At 42.5% G+C, this 20,385-nt stretch overlaps 1 protein-coding gene across 2 annotated transcripts; it reads right to left on the reverse strand.

Moving 5' to 3' along the window:
- Positions 1-3,061: 3,061 nt before the first annotated feature.
- Krt222 (keratin 222) lies at positions 3,062-14,906 on the reverse strand. 2 transcript variants are annotated; one of them, NM_001398856.2, is given in 6 exon segments: positions 3,062-5,504; positions 6,318-6,453; positions 6,644-6,720; positions 8,603-8,823; positions 10,494-10,622; positions 14,741-14,906. In NM_001398856.2, coding segments are annotated over 6 exon segments (888 nt in total). In that variant the 5' UTR covers positions 14,837-14,906; the 3' UTR covers positions 3,062-5,275.
- Between the last annotated feature and the right edge of the window lie 5,479 nt (positions 14,907-20,385).

Here is a 20,385-nt window from a genome sequence, read left to right on the forward strand (position 1 = left end):
TGGGCCATCTGCAATCTTGGAGAGTCTTGAAAACCAAATTTCAGGCATCTGGACTGGACAATTTCATAATTACCAATGATTTCGAAGGGCTAGACTTGTAATTAGGTGCTCAGTAAGTGTGTGTGTAGCCACCTTTCTGGACTATTCCAGGGCTTTTTTTTTTTTTTTTTTTTTTTTTTTTTTTACAAATTACAAGTATTTGGCGGACCATAAGAAGTTGGCTAGTGTGGGTCACGTCATGGTGGAGGAAAAAATGAGCAGACCGTCTGTGGTTATCTAAGGACAGTGTTAGCATCTAGAGAAACTGGTTGAATTCTGGGACTACCTCTTGGCCCTTATCCTCGTGAGGTATCTTTAGAAGTCTGCAGAGCCAGGAATAAATGATAATATTGTTCAGTTCTTCCATTGTCCAATATTTTCATTCTGGTGAGATGAAATTAATGAAATAAAAGTGTATTGAAAGGAAAGGCTAAAGGAGAGTTTTCCAGATGAGTGAATAGCATAAGGAAATGTATCTGAAAATGTTTTTTTTTTTTTTTTTAAAACACAAAAAGCATAGAGAAGATGAATGTAGGATCCACACAGTTACGTCAGGGATCCAGTGTCTTCTTCCTCTGTCTGCCCAGTAACTCCAGCCTTGTTACGTCCCTGCTTTAGCAACTGTGGGATTAAGGAATGGTAGGAAAGAGGGTAGAGGGCACAGTGCTCTGAGGCATGTGTGCACATACGTGCCCCAACTGGGCAGTTCTCTGAAGCTCAATGGTGGTAGGACAGGGCTGGCACAAAAGTGGTTTAAAAAACGAGGGGATGGAGTTCTAAGTGGACAGCGGGATGGGTGTTCTTTCTTAGTCTTTTTACTTCTGTGTGGTGCTGGGGTTCGAATCCAGAGTCCTGAACATGGTGAGCCTATGAGTTACATCCGCAGCCCTCTAGTGTGCCTTTATTCCAAGGGAATCTTGATAGGTCTTCTGACCTAAAATCAGACCTGTTTCCCATCCCTTGCTTCCTCTTGATGGCCTGTGTTTCATTGGTTTGCTTTTTACCCCCTCTGGCTTATATGTTATCTGTAAATACTTCTTTTATTTCTTCGTTTTGACCTCCTGTTGGAGTGAAAGCTTCTTTGTAATGGGGATGTTTGATATATTTTTAAAATTAATTTTGAAATTAAAATATAATTATATTATTCTCCCCTTTGTCTTCCTTCCAACCCCTCTCATGTTCCTCTCCCTGCTTCCTCTCAAATTCAGGGCCTCCTTTTCTTTGTTTTATATATATCTCGATATTTAATATATAGCACACACATGTGCATGTGTATATTGTATAACTATATGACTACAACCCATTCAGCCCATTTAATGGTATCTACGTATATGATTTCAGAGCTGAACATTTGGTACTAGGGGGTTCATACCTGGGTGAATAACCAATTAGGGGCTTCATCCCTGGGGAAGACTTTTTCTCCTGTTCTCAGAATTCCCTGGTTGCCTGTAGTTCTCAGTCTAGGGGTCAGGATATTTGATATCTTGAGCAGTGGTTGATATACATACACACTTATCATCTGTAAAGTTAGAGGATGAGGATCTCAGTATCCGCCTTTGGTTCTCCCTTCACCCGTGAAGATTTCAGCAATGTATAAAGGGGCTGTTAAGATGGCTCAGCTGGAAAAGGTGCCTGCTTTACAGCTTGACCATCTGAGTCTGACCTCAGGACTCCTGTGGTGGAAGAGCAGAACCAAACCCTTCAAGTTGTCCTCTGACATCCACACGATCCATGTGGTCCACATGAACATATATGTACAGAATAGGTAAATCATAACATACAATATACATACAATAGATAAATCACATTTCTAAAGTAAATTATTTTAAACCTCAGTATAAAAATTGTCCCTCTTTCTTTAGACATTACTCGTACATCAAACACTGTCTCACAGGACAGAACAGTCCAAGTTGGTAATTGCCCAGGAAAGAGTCATTTTTTTTTAATAATTGAATTTAAAGTAGCTACTGTACTTTGAGATATTGCCTAATCATCGTCAGCTATAATTTTCCTCACACATTCTTTACTCCCAGAGACGGTTTTCATTTAAGTCGAATTGTATGTTTGAGTAGGGCCTTGCCAGGTATTTCCATGTGCATAGTATTTCAAGCAATTGTGAGGCAGGGAAGGCAGCAACTAGAGGCTTGTCTTGCCTTCGCTTTGTCTTCAGGGATGAACGTGAGGCCTAGGGGACAGTGTGATTTCCTCTCACACTGCTTCTCACTGGCGGAGTCAGGGCTACGATCCTATGCCTGTTGGTAATTGCAATTACTTTTTGTTATTGTGTTTTGTTATGAGCTCAGACATTTGAAATATTTCCAGGAGCTGGAGGAATATTCATTTCTATTCCTCTCTAAAAGAGTGTTTTGCAGACTTCCTGTGAAGATTACAAAAAAATTTGCTGACTGTAGTGCCTTCGGTCCTGCAGCACTTTGCAGATAATGCTGTCTGCTATTATGTAAATCCAGAATTATAGGATTTTATAATTATGGTTATGGTGTGTGTGTGTGTGTGTGTGTGTGTGTGTGTGTGTATGTCTGTGTGTATGAGTGTGTCTGTGTATGTGTGTGTCTGTGTGTGTATGTGTGTGTGTATGCGTATGTCTGTGTGTGTGTCTGTGAGTGTGTATATGTGTGTGTGTCTGTGTGTGTGTGAATGTGTGTGTCTCTGTGTATGTGTGTGTGTCTCTCTGTGTGTATGTATGTGTGTGTATATGTGTGTGTTATGTGTGTATGTGTGTGTGTGTGTGTGTGTGTGTAGGACCTTATATGTACTTCAGGCAGGCCTGGAACTCAAAATCTTTCCTCTGCTTTCCAAGGGCTGGGATTGTCAGTATGTACTGTCAACACCCACTGGATTTTAAAACGTAATCCTTAATTTATCTTGAAAACCAAGTTAAACCCATCATCTCCTGTGACTGCAGTTTTCTTTCTTCCTCAAGCGAGGTAGCTTTGTTTGGCTTAGCGGTCGTGCACAGACATCTTTGAAATATGAGAGCTGAAATACAAGGAAGCCTTAAGAGTTCATGTTTAATTTTTTTTTTATTATAGTGGTATCATTTACTTTGGTAAACTCATATTCTGATTTTTAAAATGCCTCAAAGCAAACAGAAGCAAACTCATTTAGGAATTCAAGTACTGCATGTTACACACATAACTGCGGCACAGAGGGATTTCTCTAGCAAGCGGTTGATTTACAAGGCCCAGCACTAACGTGGCGGGTGACTGCACTAAATGTATCGCCGTATTATAACCGTGGTTGCATAATACAGTAGCCAGCACAACAGCTCATATGACTGCAGTCAAAGCTTTAATAAAGTTGAAGCACTTAATGATGAATGAAACTCCCCCTCCCCCCACTTTTTATTCCCTGAGGTCCAAACCCAGTACCTCCTGTGAGCTACGTGTAGCTTTGCACCCTGCCATACCCCAGCCCTGAAGAAACAATTTTATGTAGAGGATACAATTTTAGGTCAGATGCTTATTCAAGAACAAGCCCTTAATATGCCGTTGTGACTTTACACTTGATCTTAGCCAAGAGGCCGAGAAGTGATGCCGTTGTGACTTTGACAAACAACATCATTCCTCTTTTACTAACCAGACTGAGTCAGGCTGAAAGAAACCTAGAGTAATGGAAAAGACGAACGTTAAACCCCTGGATTATACTGAAGTAAGTTAACCTAAGTTCCTTGTGGCTAAAGCACATTTACTAGTCAACATATATGCATATATACACACACGTGGAGAGAGAGGGAGGAGGAGAGGGGAATGGGTTTTGAAGGCCCCACTAAAATGCTAGTATAGCTGTAGCCCTTAGATGATACTTCAGCTGCAAACGAAGAACAGTGGCGAATGGTTTGGGTTCCCTTTTTGTAGTTTAGGAAAAAAAGCCTAGAAATGTCTAATGTCGTAAGACAGGTATTTATTACTTAAGGTCTCAAAGTAAATGTACCCGCATTAAATTTAGGTTTTTAAAAAAATTTTGCAACAGGGCTGGAGAGATGGCTCAGGGGTTAAGAGCACTGGCCGCTCTTCCGGAGGTCCTGAGTTCAATTCCCAGCAACCACATGGTGGCTCACAACCATCTGTAATGGGATCCAATGCCCTCTTCTGGTTTGTAGAAATATACATATAGTAAATAAATAAATAAATTAAAAAAAAAACAACAGGAAAAACCCTTGCAACAATTCACTTATTCACAAATATTTTTACTTCTCTATTTGTTATAGTTTGAACAATTTAAAAACAAGTCCTGCAGACACTCTTAGCTCAGAGAGCAATGATATGCTGTGAGTTCACAGAAATGACTGCAAGAACCATTTTTCCAAGTTCACAGAATCTCTCCTCTGAGGCCCATAGTAAATGCTACTCACACTTCATTTTACAACTGGAAGAGCAGAAGTGAGCTGTTGAGAAACTGTCCTACTAACTGGAGTCACCACCTTTTCAATGTGCTTTTAAAAGGTCTGTATAGCTGGAGTGTGTGTGTGTGTGTGTGTGTGTGTGTGTGTGTGTGTGTGTGTGTACACAATCTGTATCTTTCAACAAACTGACTCTTCTCATACTGATTTTTAAAAACTTTTAAGATATAGAGTAACCAAATTTTATTAATCAGCAAAATAGCCTGGGGGCATGCTTTGCACTTCACTCAGAATTGCTCCTGGGCAGAACACTTCATAATTCCCAGGGTTCCAATGATTGTCTCAAAAGCAGAAGTCCTAAGTGAATATCGAGCCCCCCTCCTTCAACGTTTGTCCCTAACTGCTGCCTTCTTAGAAGTAGAACATTTTAGGTTCAACTGGTCCTGGAACCACGGAGAGAAACTCATTGTAGCTCTTCAGGCTTCAAACAAGCTATTCTATTTTCCTTTGGATGTTCAGCCTTTGAGGAAAATTACAGACTTGATGAGGCCACCTTAATACTTAAAGTCTCTGATAAAGCTTGCCAGAATAAAGACTATTTAGATGACAAATAAAACAGAAACCACACTGGATTTCTGATTTATTTTTAAGCAACCCTGCTCAAAAAAAAAAAAAAAAAAAAAAAAAAAAAAAAAAAAAAAAGCTCCTCTGGAGTCTTAGCAAAGTTCCTCTTTCTTATGTGTTTTCTGAAGAGAGCCACAGCCCACAGCATCCTCTCACTCTCCGTACATATAAAATAACTTACATTTGGGACTGGGGGGTCTGTACGGCCTACTTAGGTCCATCCTACCGTCCTTGATAAATACGATCTCTGGGTTAGTTGGTTCCTGGTGGGGGTTTGATGGAGGGAATACTACAGGACCTTCTCATGATAAGCCTGACTTCGATATCTGGCAAATTATCTTGTCTACTCTCTAAACAGCCCTCATCCGTGGCTGCCAAGTGGAGATCGAACCGGAGGGAAACAGACTTTTTCCTCAGTCGAGGGTTATCCTTAAAGAACGAACCTTCCCATTCTTTTATAACTTCATCCACTTTCTCTGTCCTGAAATGAGAAAATAAACTTTTTTTTAATAGACGAAATAGACACAATGTATAATTCATCTTAATGAAGAAGAAATGTGTGTAGTGTATAGGTTGTAGGATTTTAACAATTCAGATTTCTTTATTTCATGCGTGTTTTGTCTGCATGTGTGTATGTGTACCACTTGCATGCCTGGTGCCCACAGAGGTTAAAAGAAGGCCTCAGCTTCCCTGGACCTGGAGTAGCAGTGGTTGAGAAGCAGCATGTGCTCTATACCTTTGAGCCATCTCTCCACCCCCAGGCCGCGGGATTTCTAATTGACACATTTAACAACCTTATAAATATGATTTTTAATATAGAACTGTATGGGATTTCTACACCTTTTCTAAAATTTCGTATTTCTTTTTGGTTCTTTTTTTTTTGGAGCTGGGGACCAAACCCAGGGCCTTGCGCTTCCTAGGTAAGCGCTCTACCACTGAGCTAAATCCCCAGCCCCAAAATTTCGTATTTCTAATTTTATTTTTGAGACAAGAATACTCCTGCCTATTCTAGAACTCACTATGTAGACCAAGCAGGCCTTGAACTCACAGTGGTCCTCCTGCCTCTGCCTCCCGAGTGCTGGCATGCTATACAATTCTTATGCTCCGAGTTTAGTTTTAGAAAAAAGAAGTGAATTCTTTACACACTCTCTTTGTGTCACTATGTGTGTATGGCATGCCTGCCTGAAAAATTGCAGTGTCCTGGAAGTGTTTGAAATATTTGAAAACGACCGCTAAGACTGCTCAATTGAGGTGACTTTCCTCCCACTTTGCCCACAGTCAAGCAGTCACTTACTGAATGGTGCCGTGGGCCTCCGCACTCTCCTTCGCCACGTCTCCATTCACCACTGCCTGTTTGGTCACTGTCTCCACACTTTCATTTTCATACTTATGTGAGACTTTTGTCGAAAAAGATATTTCATTTATAATGGCTGTGAAAACGTTACACGAAATTACAATGTTGAAAAAGAGAAGCAGAATAAAGTCCATTTCAGTGTGGGGGTGGAGTCCCAGCATGGCAGAACTGGACGGCTCTCTTTTTGCTGCTTTGGAGGGATTTCTGTCTCATCTCCACAAAAATCCCATCTACTTTCAAATGAGGTTATTGTGGCAGAAACTCACCTGAGGGGAGAAGAAAGCCAACTTTACTTTTGGCAGGCTTGTCTTCTTTTCTCTCTCCTTGGATACAACCGTAATACCTGAAATGGAAGGAGTCAGAGAAACAACACTGAGGTAGCAAAACTAAATAAAAACAAACAAGGAAAGAGAGAAGACAATGGGTAAGTCGCTACAGTCACACAATGGGAACTGTTCAGCACTCACAGTGGTGAGCTGGGCCATTCAGCATCCCAGTGAATCTCCCAGGCACAAGGAAGGTGGAGGGAAACTAGGAGCTAGTTTTATAAGGGTTGAAATAATGGATCGATTTTCTACACTGTATACAGCTGCATCTGCATTACCAAAGGAGCTGGGTGAGATAAGTTATCAGATTCTGAGCCAGCCTGAGGTGCGGATGTAGAGTGCATGTGAGGGGGGGGAATGGGGCAGGGACAACTTCAGAAATGTTACTTCTTCGACTGGAGAAACTAGGAGAAGCATGTTAACAGGTCAAAGGTCGTAGGGATACAATGTATAATAATAACATTGCTCATTATATTTTCTGGGTTTTGTATAATAACATTGTTTATTTGTATTTTCCTGTATTTATATCTTAGACATAATGATACAAATATAGAAAATTATAAAATATTAACACCCAGTTTGTCAATATCTTGAATGATTAGAAATCGACTTCTACCATCATTATTTAATAATATATTACACACACATCATATATAAAATTGTGTATTTTTTTTTACACAGCACAATGTGCTAGATAGTGCCTTAAGCACTTCACAATGTTAGCTCATTAAGGCCTCAGCAATATTGTGATGTAGACACTATCATTCCCGTTTCGTCGGGAAAATGGAAGCACAGTGAGCTTAAGTAATTTGTACAAGGTCATTCAGCTAGTAAGTGGTATATTTTGAGTTGCATTTATGATTTTTAAAGATTTAACATATGCCGAGGCTTATCATAGGCTAACCCTATTCCATGCAGAAGATTCAGGATTCTGAAACAAGCAAGAACAACGATTTATTTATTTATTTATTTATTTATTTATTTATTTTGGAGCTGGGGACCGAACTCAGGGCCTTGCGCATGCTAGGCAAGCACTCTACCACTGAGCTAAATCCCCAACCCCCAAAGATTTATTTTTATGGGAATATAGAAACTTGGAGGTGATTCCACTGTTTAAAGATCTAAGACCTTATAAATGTTGTAAAATATAATACTGAATAAACAAGAGTTCCCCGGCTAGCACATTTGTCTTTTAGGATTATTCAAAGCCTTAAAACTGTGACTCCAGCCACTATTGCTTTTCATGCTTGTGTAATAGAATCACATTATTATTATTTTCACTTTTTGAGAGGTCTCTTGTAGCCCAGGCTAGCCTCCAACCTGCTACGGAGCTGATGATAATCTTGAACTCCTGGTCTTCCTGTCCTGACCTCCCAAATGCTGGGATTATAGGCATGCTGGATTACGTGAAGTTGGGGAACAAACTCAGCGCAAACTCAGGGTTTCATGCATGGTGGTCAAGCCCTGTTCTGGCTGTGCTCCCCCCACCCCCCACTATAGTGTTATTATTTTTTTACTGGGGGTGGGAGTGGGCCCTTGGGCAGGGTTGTGGTGATGTCTGAGTCTCCAAACTTCTTGGGGTGATCTATAAAAGGCAAAGACTAGTCCTAAAAGGAACAGTGGGGAAAGTGGGAAGACCGAGAAAAGCCTCCGTAGTGACCAAGAAGTGTATTAGCCAACTCTGGTTATTAACGTGTCAGTTTTAGCAGCAGACACAGCTAGTTCGTTCTTCATGCTCTCAGGAAGGTGCGCTACGCCTGCGTCACAAAAGAAGCTCAGTGAACAGGCCGTGGTGGTGGAGGGCTTTGGTTTGGATTTGATTTCTCTGATGGCATCACCAGTGGCTCTGTGCATCTGACCCAGAACCTCTCGTGCCATTATTGACGAGGATTTAAGTACCTGATCTCTTCCTGTTCTAGCAGGCGGCGGTACGTGGCTATTTCCTGCTCCAGCCTCATCTTCGTGTTGAGAAGCATCTCGTGCTCTTGAAGCTGCCTCTCGATGCCACGCCTCACTTCCTGCAGCTCCTTCTCCAGTCGGCCAATCACCGACTCCAGATCTTGCAGCTGCATCTGATAATGCTGCTCACTGGCCTGCAGGGAGTTTTCAAGGCCCCTTTCCTGTTGACAGACATCCTCAGCAGTGAACCAGCAACAGGACAAGGGCTTCTGAAATCTCATTTGCAATGTTTTCCGCCGTCTAGACCACGTATTTACCTCCTATTTATTTTTTTCCTTTCATGGCATAAGCAAGCAAATCAGGGTCTTGAACAGCATCGCCACTGAGTCACACCCGTAGCCCCACCTTTTTTGTTTGTTTTGTTTTAATTTAAAGGTTATAATAATCGTGCTTCAGTTACTCAAGAGGACTTTTTCTTTTTTGCTATTTGAATTTTTTATTTTTATTTTTTATTTACTATTTTTTATTTTTTTACATTTCTCTATTTGTGTATGTGAACGTGTCACAGCACACATCTGGAAATCAGACAGCAGCTTTCAGGAATTGATTCTCTCATTCCACCATGTGGGTTTGGGAGATCAAACTTAGGGTATCGTCCGGCTTTGTGGCAAGCACCTTTACCCGTTGAGCCGTCTTGCTGGCCCCTCTTTTGCTGTTTGAGACAAGGTCTCGTGATGTAGCGAACCCCACCTGGCCCTGAACTTGGAATTATGGCTGTGTGTAAGCAGGTCTAGTTCATTTTGTAGTTTCAGATGACCTTGAACTAAGGCCAATCCTTCTTCCTCAGCCTCGCAAATACTAGATTGTAGACGTGAACCACCACGCCTGACTTTCATCTTTTTTTTTTTTTAAAGGAAATTATATTTAGTGGCTGAGTACGATGACACTTAATCTGAAATAACAACTATTCAGGAAACAGAGGCAGGAGGGTCACCAGTTCAAGGCTCAACTGGGCAACTTTGTGAGTTGATGCCTCAACAACATCAAGGAGCAGGGGGTAAGGATGCAGCCTCATAGTAAAGCGCTTGTTTAGCAAGCACAAGGCCCTGGGTTCAGTCTTCAGTACTGGATATTTAAAAAAAAAAATAACTAGATAGCTTTCTGTATTTCAAAATAATCTTGTAATCATTCTTTTGGCAAGAAAAAAAGAAGTCCTTAACACTGGGATTAACTTTCTGTTATTCTGAATTATTTGATTTTTTTTTTTTAAAAGGATTGGAAACAATGTCAAAGGTGAAAACGGATGCTCGGGGCTGTGACTTGGCTCTCTGGATAAAGGTTTTGCTGCTAAGCCTAGCAGTCTGAGTTCAAATCCCTGGTCCCACATGGTAGAGGGAGAGAACTGGCTCACAAAAGTCCTCCTCTGACGTCCACATGTTTGCACACACTAAACAAACAGACAAATGAACGAAGAAATGAGCAAACAGACATAACTCCAAAAAGGCGTGCTAGAAAAGCTCTTAGCTATTTTTTTCCCATTAGAAGTCTCACCGACACGAATGCAAGAAGCCAGCGGTTAGGAGACTGTAGATAGTAGTAACAGTACACAATCCATTTTCTCATAGCGTCAGTCAGGGAGGCCCAGACTCTCAAGCAAATACAATGGAATTCCTCCCAGTACAAACCGAACCTCGAGTGAGCTCATTACAGCCAGGGAAAGGGTGAGGATCTGGGCTAGCATTCGGTGGCCTCCACTGTAAAGTTCTGGTGTCTCGCTGTTGTACACACTGGGTAGATGCTCAGCCAGCAAGCTCCCTTCCCAAGCCCCCTCCTCTCTCTAAACCACATAGGCTCTGGGGTGAGGAGCCAGCTGCTTTGGGGTCTTCCTTACCACAGCATGGAGAGACTCGATTTCCACTTGCAGGTGGTGGCACTGCCGGCGAGCCTCCTTGAGTTCAGCCTGAGCAGCCTTCAGAGCCTCTCCATCCTTGTCCATTTTTTTGGTTAAATCTTCCTCCAGCTGCAAGAAAGCCAACAACAGCAACAGGGAGCAAGAAAACCAAAGACGCTCTTGAAAGGGAGGCATTCGAAAGCAACCACAGAACAATTATACAGGGACCAAATAACCTTTTCTACTTCTATCAGATTACAAATGTGCATTCTGGGCTGGAGAGCTGGGTCAGCGGTTAAGAGCACTGACTGCTCTTCCAGAGGTCCTGAGTTCAATTCCCAGCCACCACACGGTGGCTCACAAGTGTGTGTGTTCTGGTGTTTCATTACTAAATCAATCGAGCCAGTCAATTATGCTTTCTGCCCCAATCTTCTCTGCTATAAAGTGATCTCAAAAGTTCCTTCCGACGATATCAGCCTATGAAATACAGGAAAAAACAAACCACATCCGGTTAACAAAAAGTTTTCGAGACAAATTTGCGACCTCCGATTCTTTCACTTTTTGAATGTGTTAATAAGAAAGGTCGTTTGAAATTGGTGATTATGTTCCCGCACACTTTGTAGGCTGCTTCACAGAAGCAGATGCACATCTGTATATCCCAAAGGGGTTAATTCTGCCTGTATGGACTAGGAGCAGACACCGCTAAAAAAAACCGTGTTACTAGTAAACTGGAAGCTTAAGTTGTCGTGGGCATCAATGTTCTCAAATGAAGTTCTGTATTACAGAAACCTTTTTACTGCTCTCAAAATGATGTTTTTAGGAGGGCTCTTCAGTTTGGATATTTAGGGTGAGAAGAACGGTCCCCTGTGTGCACGTCCGCGTGTCCATGCAGGTGTGAGTGAGTGTGTGTGTGTGTGTGTGTGTGTGTGTGTGTATCCATGCAGATCTATGTTTGTGTGTATGTATAACCTACATATACTATATGTTGGAATCTGCCTCAGGTATAGTTTCTCAGAAGTTTTGTTTTTCATTTTAATTTTTTTGAGATGCTGTCTCTCACTGGGACTTGGGCTGGTTGATTAGACTAGAATGTCTGGCCAGTGAGCCCCAGGGATCTATATGCCCGTCTCTAGATCTCACTGCTGGGATCACAGTGTCCACACCACGTTCCACAGGTAGTCCTGCAGATCAAAATCAGGTCCTCGTACTTTTACGATAAAACACTGATCTATCCTCCAAGTCCCTTAAAATACATCTTGATGATCATTTTCTTTTTTTTCTTTTTTTTGTTTTTTTTCGGAGCTGAGGACCAAACCCAGGGCCTTGCGCTTGCTAGGCAAGTGCTCTACCACTGAGCTAAATCCCCAACCCCTGATGATCATTTTCTAACTGTTCTCCTATCATAAAAATAATTGGGGGAAGACTCTCACCGGTAGATCACCCGTCTAGCAAGTGCAGTGGGAGAGTGGGGTTATTTTCTATTTTGCTTTAAATGTTTCCATTCTGATGGAATTAAAAAGAAAACACCTGTCAACAGTGTTACCAACGCCGATCTCATAAGGATCCATGTGTTGAGTTGATTAGAAGTTTAAAAAAAAAAAAGGCAACTTTTAACGTTTATTTAAACTTGTAAATTTGTTTATATGGTGGATTTTGTTGAAGGGAAGTTTTTTGTTGTAAAAAGTCTGTGAATAAAGTTTAGGGCCAGTTATTAGAGCCCAGGGGAGGTGGCTCAGTAACAAAGTGTGGTCATGCAAGATTACAGACAGGAGATCTCCAGAACCCATGCAAATGCTGGGTGGATATGGGCGCCTGTAATTCTAGCCTGGGGAGGTAGGATAGGAAATCTCAATCCTATATATCAGTGAGCTCTGGGTTCAACTGAGAGACCCTGCCTTAGGTAACAGTGGAAGACCAATGGAGAATGATTCTTGAGATCAACCCTGGCCCCTCCGTTAGCGTACAGACCAACATGCATGTAAATCTCACTCAGTTGCAGTGTACATGCAAGCATGCACACAGACAGACAGACAGACAGACACACACACACACACACCCTCCCTCTGAAAAAAAATGGAAAAAGAGTGACACGAGGGAATTTTCCCCTCTTCTTCTGCCAGCTTGTTCTTAGCGTTAACTTGACAAAGTCAGGCAACCAGTATGTACAGGAGAAACTCCAAAATAGAATGTACAGACTTTTGGAATCGAGATAAAGTTGCGGGACCACTGGCATTTTGAAGTCCCATTGGAGAGCTGGCAGATAAACTGTGTGTTAGATTCCCAAGATGGTTCCCAGTGGGCCACACCTCCCCAAGTTCGTCCTGTGACTCAACATCAGGTTGAATCAGCCATCCTGAGTCTTGCTGTGACCACTTAGCTATGGAAGAGGCAATGCTGTGCCAATTCTGGGCTAAGCCATAAGGAGGCTGTTGGCTTCCACGAGATGCTTTTGGGAGCCTGGGGCATCATTTTAGAAGTGTGGATGCCAAGCTGGAGAGGTCATATAGGGAGGCTCGGTGGAGAGGGACCCGAGGCCACATGGAGAGGGCGGGTCGCAGGCTCAAGGCTCTCAAGCTTGCCTTCCAGCAATGTTTTGCCAGGTCCCAAACACATTAACCAGTCACTTTGATTATGCCAGTCAGTAGGGCACCATTCAGCAGCTCATCTTGTGTAGCACCAGAGTCCTCCCCCGACAGCCTCCTCGCAGCCTCCTCACCCCACAGAATTACCAGACAGGATACCTTGGTCTAAATTTTGGTTTGTTGAGTTTTGGGAGGTGACTTGCTAACCAAAGCAACCATGTATTTATTTTCTTTATTTTCTTGTGTGGTTCTAGGGCTTGAAACCCGCCCCCCCCAACCAGGGCTTTGCAATATGTTATGATAATAAAAATAAACCGACTTTGTAAGTTATTCGGGGAAAACACATTTCTCTCAAGAACTTTTATGTTATAAAACTCTTTTTTTTTATTATTCGAAGTCAGTTTAGCATTGACTTGTAAACTCAACTTAGATCTCTGCTTTGTAAAATATTTATTTGGGTTTGTAATTTTCAAAACTTGTCACATCTTTCAGTATTTTTCTTCTCTACTGTGTGGAAACTTCTGCATCTAAACCAGGTAACTGGCGACCTCATTTAATCTACAGAACTGATCATTTTTTTTTTTTTTTTGGAAAACTGAGAATATCACCCACAGGCAAAATTTATAATGATATCGCAATAAGTTGCTCACGAAACAAAGTCCTGTGATTTTTTTAAACTACCTTTTCTTTTTCTTTTCTTTTCTTTCTTTCTTTTTTTTTTTTTTGAACCCATCCTTAAGCTAACTCTTTGCTCTGTCTAGGTGCCGGGAATACAATTTGAACTTGAGTATAAGAGATAAACTAATAAAGAAAAGTCCTAAATTTTTGAAACTTTGTTTCCCAAATATTTGCTTTTAAACTTATTTAGATTCGAGACCTTAATTATTAAAAGGCATTTAAAACTGAGCCTATGGAATTTGAATGGATCCCTGCTCTGAGTTGGCTCTCTTTCGTTTATTATTTATTTTAAATATCTTGCAAGCTTTGTGTCGGAAGTAAACAGTTCTCATAGCTCCAAAGCTAAAGTGGGTACTTTTAAGGGCAGAATCACTCACTACTCAGCTGGGGGATTTTTGGTTGTCAGAATTTGTATCCTTGGTTCTGAAAGCCATCTTCACGTGCCCCCGATGGTTCTATTTATAACCATCAGTGTAAAACCGAATGCTTGGAAAAAGATGATAGAAACCTTCTAGAAATATTTTTTTCTCCCTTTTATCTCCTCCCAGAGTGTGCAAGGCAAACAATCTTGACTATCAAGCTTCGATTCTACAGATGTTATTTAAATCGCCTCTATAATTAACTCCGTAATATCTTTGAGGAGTTGTTCGGAATGCTCCCTTCCTGAAAAAAAAAAATCTAAAGAGGTCAGAGAGCGCCGTTTTATTGCTTATTGACTCCATGTTTTAGTAATGACGGTCACCTTACGATCTCTATCAAATTCCAATGCATCAATCGATATTTATTGAATGGTCGTCCAACAGCACAGCCAAAGGGTTTTTCTCCCTGCCTGTCACCCCAGACCCGGTGCAGAAACACCTACATTGCCTCCCCAGTAGATGCTGCGTGGAAAAGGAGATACTGTACCTCAGAGAGGCCGGGACAGGAATCGGGTAGACAGGGACTGTCTCCTTATCCTGAAGGTGCCTGGTTGAATGAAATCATTACCTGGATCCGTGTTGACAGCACCGTGTCTATCTGATTTCTGGTGAGGAGCTGCTCATAGTTTGCCCTGATCTCATTGAGGAGCTGGGACAGCTCCATTCTTTTCCCATCCTCCACCTTGGCTAACTGGACCTTAGCGATGGGATGAGTCGCTGCGGCAGAGCCTGCCCTGCCTGCGTCGCCGGAGCAGACAGCCCGGCGGAGCCTTAAAGATGCAGAGATCCATTTCCCCCACCAGAAGCCAGGGAAACTCCGGGCTTGCTAATTAATCATGCAAATGTGAGAAGCCATTCCCTTCCAATGTTACTACGGCAGAAATCTCCAAGTCTCCAGGAAGAGAGGAAAATGACACCCACAGGGTCACTGCAAGGGTTTCCTATGCAAGAGAATGCTTTGCCTGTGGGGGCGGGGCGTTCGGTTATTTTGGGGTAGGGAATGTGGTTCCAACATTTTGAAAATTGTAGTTTAGCCAGTCACAGTGGGCAGGCATGTTATCTTAGCACTCAGGCATAAAGATTTTGAGTTCAAGGCCAGTCCGGACTTCATAGTGAGACCCTGGATGGGGAACAAAACAAAACAACATCCAAAAGAACCACGGCCCCAACCCAAAATAAAACAAAATTTTATTTAGCTTTCCTAACTTATTGCATAGGAATTAAACTGGAGAGAGATGGCTTAGTGATTAAGAGCACTGACTGCTCTTCCAGAGGTCCTGAGTTGAATTCCCAGCAACCACATGGTGGCTCACAACCATCTGGAATGGACGCCCTCTTCTGGTGTGTGTGAAGACAGCTACAGTGTACTCATAAACATAAAATAAATAATTTTTTTTTAAAAAAAAGAGAATTAAACTGGGGTCCAAATATGATAGTTTAAACTTTTCTTTATTGTATTTTTTAAAAAAATATAAGTATTTTTATTTATTTTAACAAAATGCTAAAGGAGAGAGAATGTTGAAGGAAACCAAGGAATAAAGTGACAGGTGACAGCCTATGGTTGGAAACGCTGAAATGGCATTCCCTGTGACTTTGTATGCTAATTTGAAAAAATTAATTTAAAAAACCCCAAATGCTATGGAAAGTCATCTGAATGTGCTTGTACATGTCAAGCATTCCGACAGCTACTCTCGGGTGAGGTTGATAATTATCATTAACCGTATTTCTCAAGCGGGGGTGGACCACCAGCCCAAGAGTAGAGTGTGAGGGCTGGAGAGATGGCTCAGTGGTTAAGAACACCCGACTGTTCTTCCAGAGGTCATGAGTTCAATTCCCAGCAACCACATGGTGGCTCACAACCATCTGTAAAGAGATCCGATGCCCTCTTCTGGTGTATCTGAAGACAGCTACAGTGTACTTATATATAATAAAATAAATCTTTAAAAAAAAAAATAAAGAGTAGAGTGTGAGAGTGTGAGGGATGGAGGTGAATTCCTGAAGTCACTCTTCTTACAGATGAAGCAAGGCTGGAGGCAGGCACTGGAGCGGGGTGGGAGCTATGAGTTAATTCTACTACTGTTGTGAAGTTGAGCCCTTCGGTCCCTGCAATGGGGCATCCACTGAGGGAGACTTTTGTTACTAGAAAACAGGCAGAGACCAACACCTCCCCTTTGAGACACTCGCCTTCAGCTCTTCCAGCAACATCGTTCCACCCAATCTTTTCAGTCCCTGACATCGTGGGACCTGTAAAGATGGAAGGACTGTGGTCAAAGGGGTCATGTCCTTCCCAAGGTTGGCTCACTGAAGTGGCAGCATCACTGTGTTGGGGACTTTGACTGCATGCTGGATGCTTGCTACTTCATTCTCTCCTCACCAGGACTCCCAGTCAAGATGGCAACCTTGTGGGGTTGGGGATTTAGCTCACTGGTAGAGCGTTTGCCTAGTGAGCGTAAGGCCCTGGGTTCGGTCCCCAGCTCTGAAAAAAAAAAAAAAGATGGCGACCTTGTTAGATGCAACTGAAATACTTTTGAGAATGGGCCTGTTGTTGTTTACAGAGTAAACTTATCAGATCTTTGTTCTAGAACCCGGCAGGCCTTTGCTATGCTTTTTAAGTGTGTGTGTGTGTGTGTGTCTGTGTGTGTGTGTGTGTGTGTGTCTGTGTATGTGTGTCTGTGTGTGTATGTGTGTGTGTGTCTGTGTGTGTATGTGTGTCTGTGTGTGTGATGTGTCTGTGTGTATGTGTGTGTGTATGTGTGTCTGTGTGTCTGTGTGTCTGTGTGTGTATGTGTGTGTCTGTGTCTGTGTGTGTCTGTGTGTGTCTGTGTGTATGTGTGTGTGTCTGTGTGTGTCTGTGTGTGTCTGTGTGTATGTGTGTGTGTGTGTCTGTGTGTATGTGTGTGTGTCTGTGTGTGTCTGTGTGTGTATGTGTGTATGTGTGTGTATGTGTGTGTGTCTGTGTGTCTGTGTGTGTATGTGTGTGTGTATGTGTGTGTGTATGTGTGTGTGTATATGTGTCTGTGTGTATATGTGTGTGCGTCTGTGTGTGTGTATGTATGTGTGTATGTGTGTGTGTGTGGGGGGGGTTATACATGGGCACAGGTCTGGAGGTCAGAGAATAACTTTCTACAATCGTTTCTCTCCTTCCATGATGCAGCTCCAGAAATTGAACTCAGGTTGTCAGTTTGTTGGCCAATGTCTTTACCAGCTGACCCGTCTCATGAGCCCACTTACTGCTTTTAAATTTCTGTGTTAACTTACGAATGTAAGTTTTTAATTTACGCTTGCATATGCATGTGTGTGTGTGTGTGTGTGTGTGTGTGTGTGTGTGTGTGTATGTGTGAGTATATGGACACGTGTGTATTTGGGTTCCTGAGGGGATCAGAAGAGGGCCTTGGATCCTTTGGAGCTGTAGTTATGGGTGGTAGTGAACCACACACAGTGGGTCCTGGGACTGAAACTCTGGTCCTCATGATTAAGCAACAAGTGGTTTTAGCCACTAAATCACCTCTCCAGCCCCCAAATTAAACTCGACTTAAATTCAGGAGTGAAAAAACTAAATGCTCCTGTTATTTCAGATTGACCCTGCCCTGAACCCAGAGAGCCGAGTCAGATGCAGCGGAGGCCCGACTTGTCAGTCTGCACTTCAAGCAGGCCTCCCATCACTTTTGTACACCTAGGCCAGTGCCTCTAAGTGAAATACAATGTGAACTACAAATCTGAGGTATGCATGAAGTTTTAAGTGCTTTAGTAATTGCATCAGAAGATATAAAAATAGGTGAACTAAATTTTAATATTATATTTTGTTTAATCCCATATATTGAAAATATAATATATTTACTCTTCTCTTTTGGTAATATCTTTAAAATCTGAGAAGTATTATATATCCCATCTCAGTTTGGACAAGTCACATTTAAAGTACTCAGTGGAGGTCTGGGGGAGGATGGTTCAGTGGTAACATGCCTACTGCACAAGGGTGCAGACCTGTGTTTGGATGTCCAGTTCTTGCACAAGAAGTGAGTGTAGTGTCTTGGTCTTCATGTGGGAATGGAGGGGGACCGTCTCAATTTCTGTTCCCTGCCATTGGATCCCCTTCCCCCCTATTTGGACTGTCTGGTTGGGCCTCAGTGGGAGAGGATGTGCCTAGACCTTCCGGGACTGGATACCCCAGGGTGGGTGGGGTGATACCTTTTTGGAGAAGAAGGGGAAGGGGATAATGGGCAGGAGATTTCTTTTTAAGGATGGAACTAGAAAGAGATGGGGGTGGAGGCTGTGATGGGGACGTAAAGTGAATTTAAAAAAATGGAGGCAGTGACATATGTTTCTAACGCCTGCATGGCGGGGTCAAAACAGGTGGATCCCTGTAACTCATTGTCCAGCTGCTTTTCCCAGACTTAGGAGCTCCAGGCTCGGTGACAGACCCTGCCTCAAAAAGAAGGTGGGAAGTGACTGAAGAAGATACCCAACACCTACCCCTGCCTTTATACACACAGGTACCCGTTTACGCAGCCACATGAAAGGCACATACAGTCCAGACATACACCAATAAATAAGGTTCAATAGGTTAGCGATGTATCCAGTGGTAGAGAGCAAGGTCCTAGGTTCTACTCCTAGCATCCCGGGGAGGCGGGCCAGGTGTTGGGGTGGGGTGGGAGAGGGGGAGGGGGAGGGAGGAGGGGGATGTGACTAAGAGCTACTGAATACAGTGTAAATCTGAAATCTGAGCCCCTTGCTGGTAACCCTCCTTGTACCCACCAGGAAATGCTATTCGCATATTTTTCGCATGCATAAAAGTAATAGCACCAGATTGGTTTTGAGGGGTTAGTAGTCGCACATGTGCAAGCACGAAACCGGAAAGGTTAAACCACTTCAAGATTTCAGATCCAGTCCCCTCCCCCTTGTTTTAAAGAGGAAAAAACAGTGTAGCTACTTTTGAAAAGTCACGCTGTTTATTAAGAACCCAGTCACACCACCGTTTGTGGGGTTCATGCGATTTTTGGTGACTAGCTGTAGACTTCAGAGTCCTATCAGAAGAAGTGAGCATGGATGCCGTTCTTACGGAGATGACCATAAACTCACTCAGAAGTGCCTGGCTCTTGTGTTCATTGCAGTATTTGCAATAGCCAAGCCGTGGGAATAAGCTATGGGTGGGAGGTGGAGTAGGACAAAGGGAGCTAAAGGTCAAAGGGCACCACGTGTCAGGTAGGGAGGGTGACTAAACCTAGAGATCTATTTTTTATTTTAATTAATTAGTTAATTCATTTTTTAATGAGATAAAGTCTCTCATTTAGTCCTAGCTGTCCTAGAACTCTCTTTGTACACCAGGCTGACCTTGAACTCACAGAGACTGCTGGGATTGAAGGTGTGCAGCACCACTCCTGCTAAGCTTAGAGATCTAATACACAGTTAACAAAATGATGTTGGGGTTGGGGATTTAGCTCAGTGGTAGAGCGCTTGCCTAGCAAACGCAAGGCCCTGGGTTCGGTCCTCAGCTCCGAGAAAAAAACAAAAAAACAAAAAAACCCCCCAAAAACAGAAAAACCAAAATGATGTTATGTGGGTTTTTTTTTTTTTTTAATTGAGTAGAGTTTAGTCGCCCTTGCCATTGAAGAAGTAGCCGTGTGAGATGGTAAATAAATTCATTCTCTTCACCACAGAAACCCACCACAGCATATGCTGCAGACTTCAAATACACACCATAACATTCTTGTAAAAAACAGACACCTGAAGAAAAAGAGGCACGCCTACTTTATTCTCAATTGGTATCATTAAACCTTCCCATTAAAATTGTTAATCTGGGGCTGGAGGGATGGCTCCACAGTTAAGAGCACTGGCTGCTCTTCCAGAGGACCTGAGTTCAATTCCCAGCAACTACATGGTGGCTCACAACCATCTGTAATGGGATCTGGTGCCCTCTTCTGGTGTACAGGCAGACCACTGTATACATAGTAAATTAGTAAATCTTTAAAAATAAAATTAACATAGTCTCTCCTTTGACAACTTCATATGCATACATAGTACAATCTAATTGCTTGTTTGTCTACCCTTTAAAAAATATTTATTTTTTATTATACGTGTAATGGGGTGTTTGCCTGCCTGTATCTGTGTACCATGTTCAGGCAGTGCCTGAAGAGGCCAGAAGAGGGAGTCTGAACTCCTAGGACTAGAGGTGAGGACTCTCAAGTCCCCTCATCTTCTCATCCCTCTCATTCCTCC

Source organism: Rattus norvegicus, chromosome 10, assembly GCF_021556685.1.
Source record: "Rattus norvegicus strain SHRSP/BbbUtx chromosome 10, alternate assembly SHRSP_T2T, whole genome shotgun sequence".
NCBI classification, from domain to species: domain Eukaryota; kingdom Metazoa; phylum Chordata; class Mammalia; order Rodentia; family Muridae; genus Rattus; species Rattus norvegicus.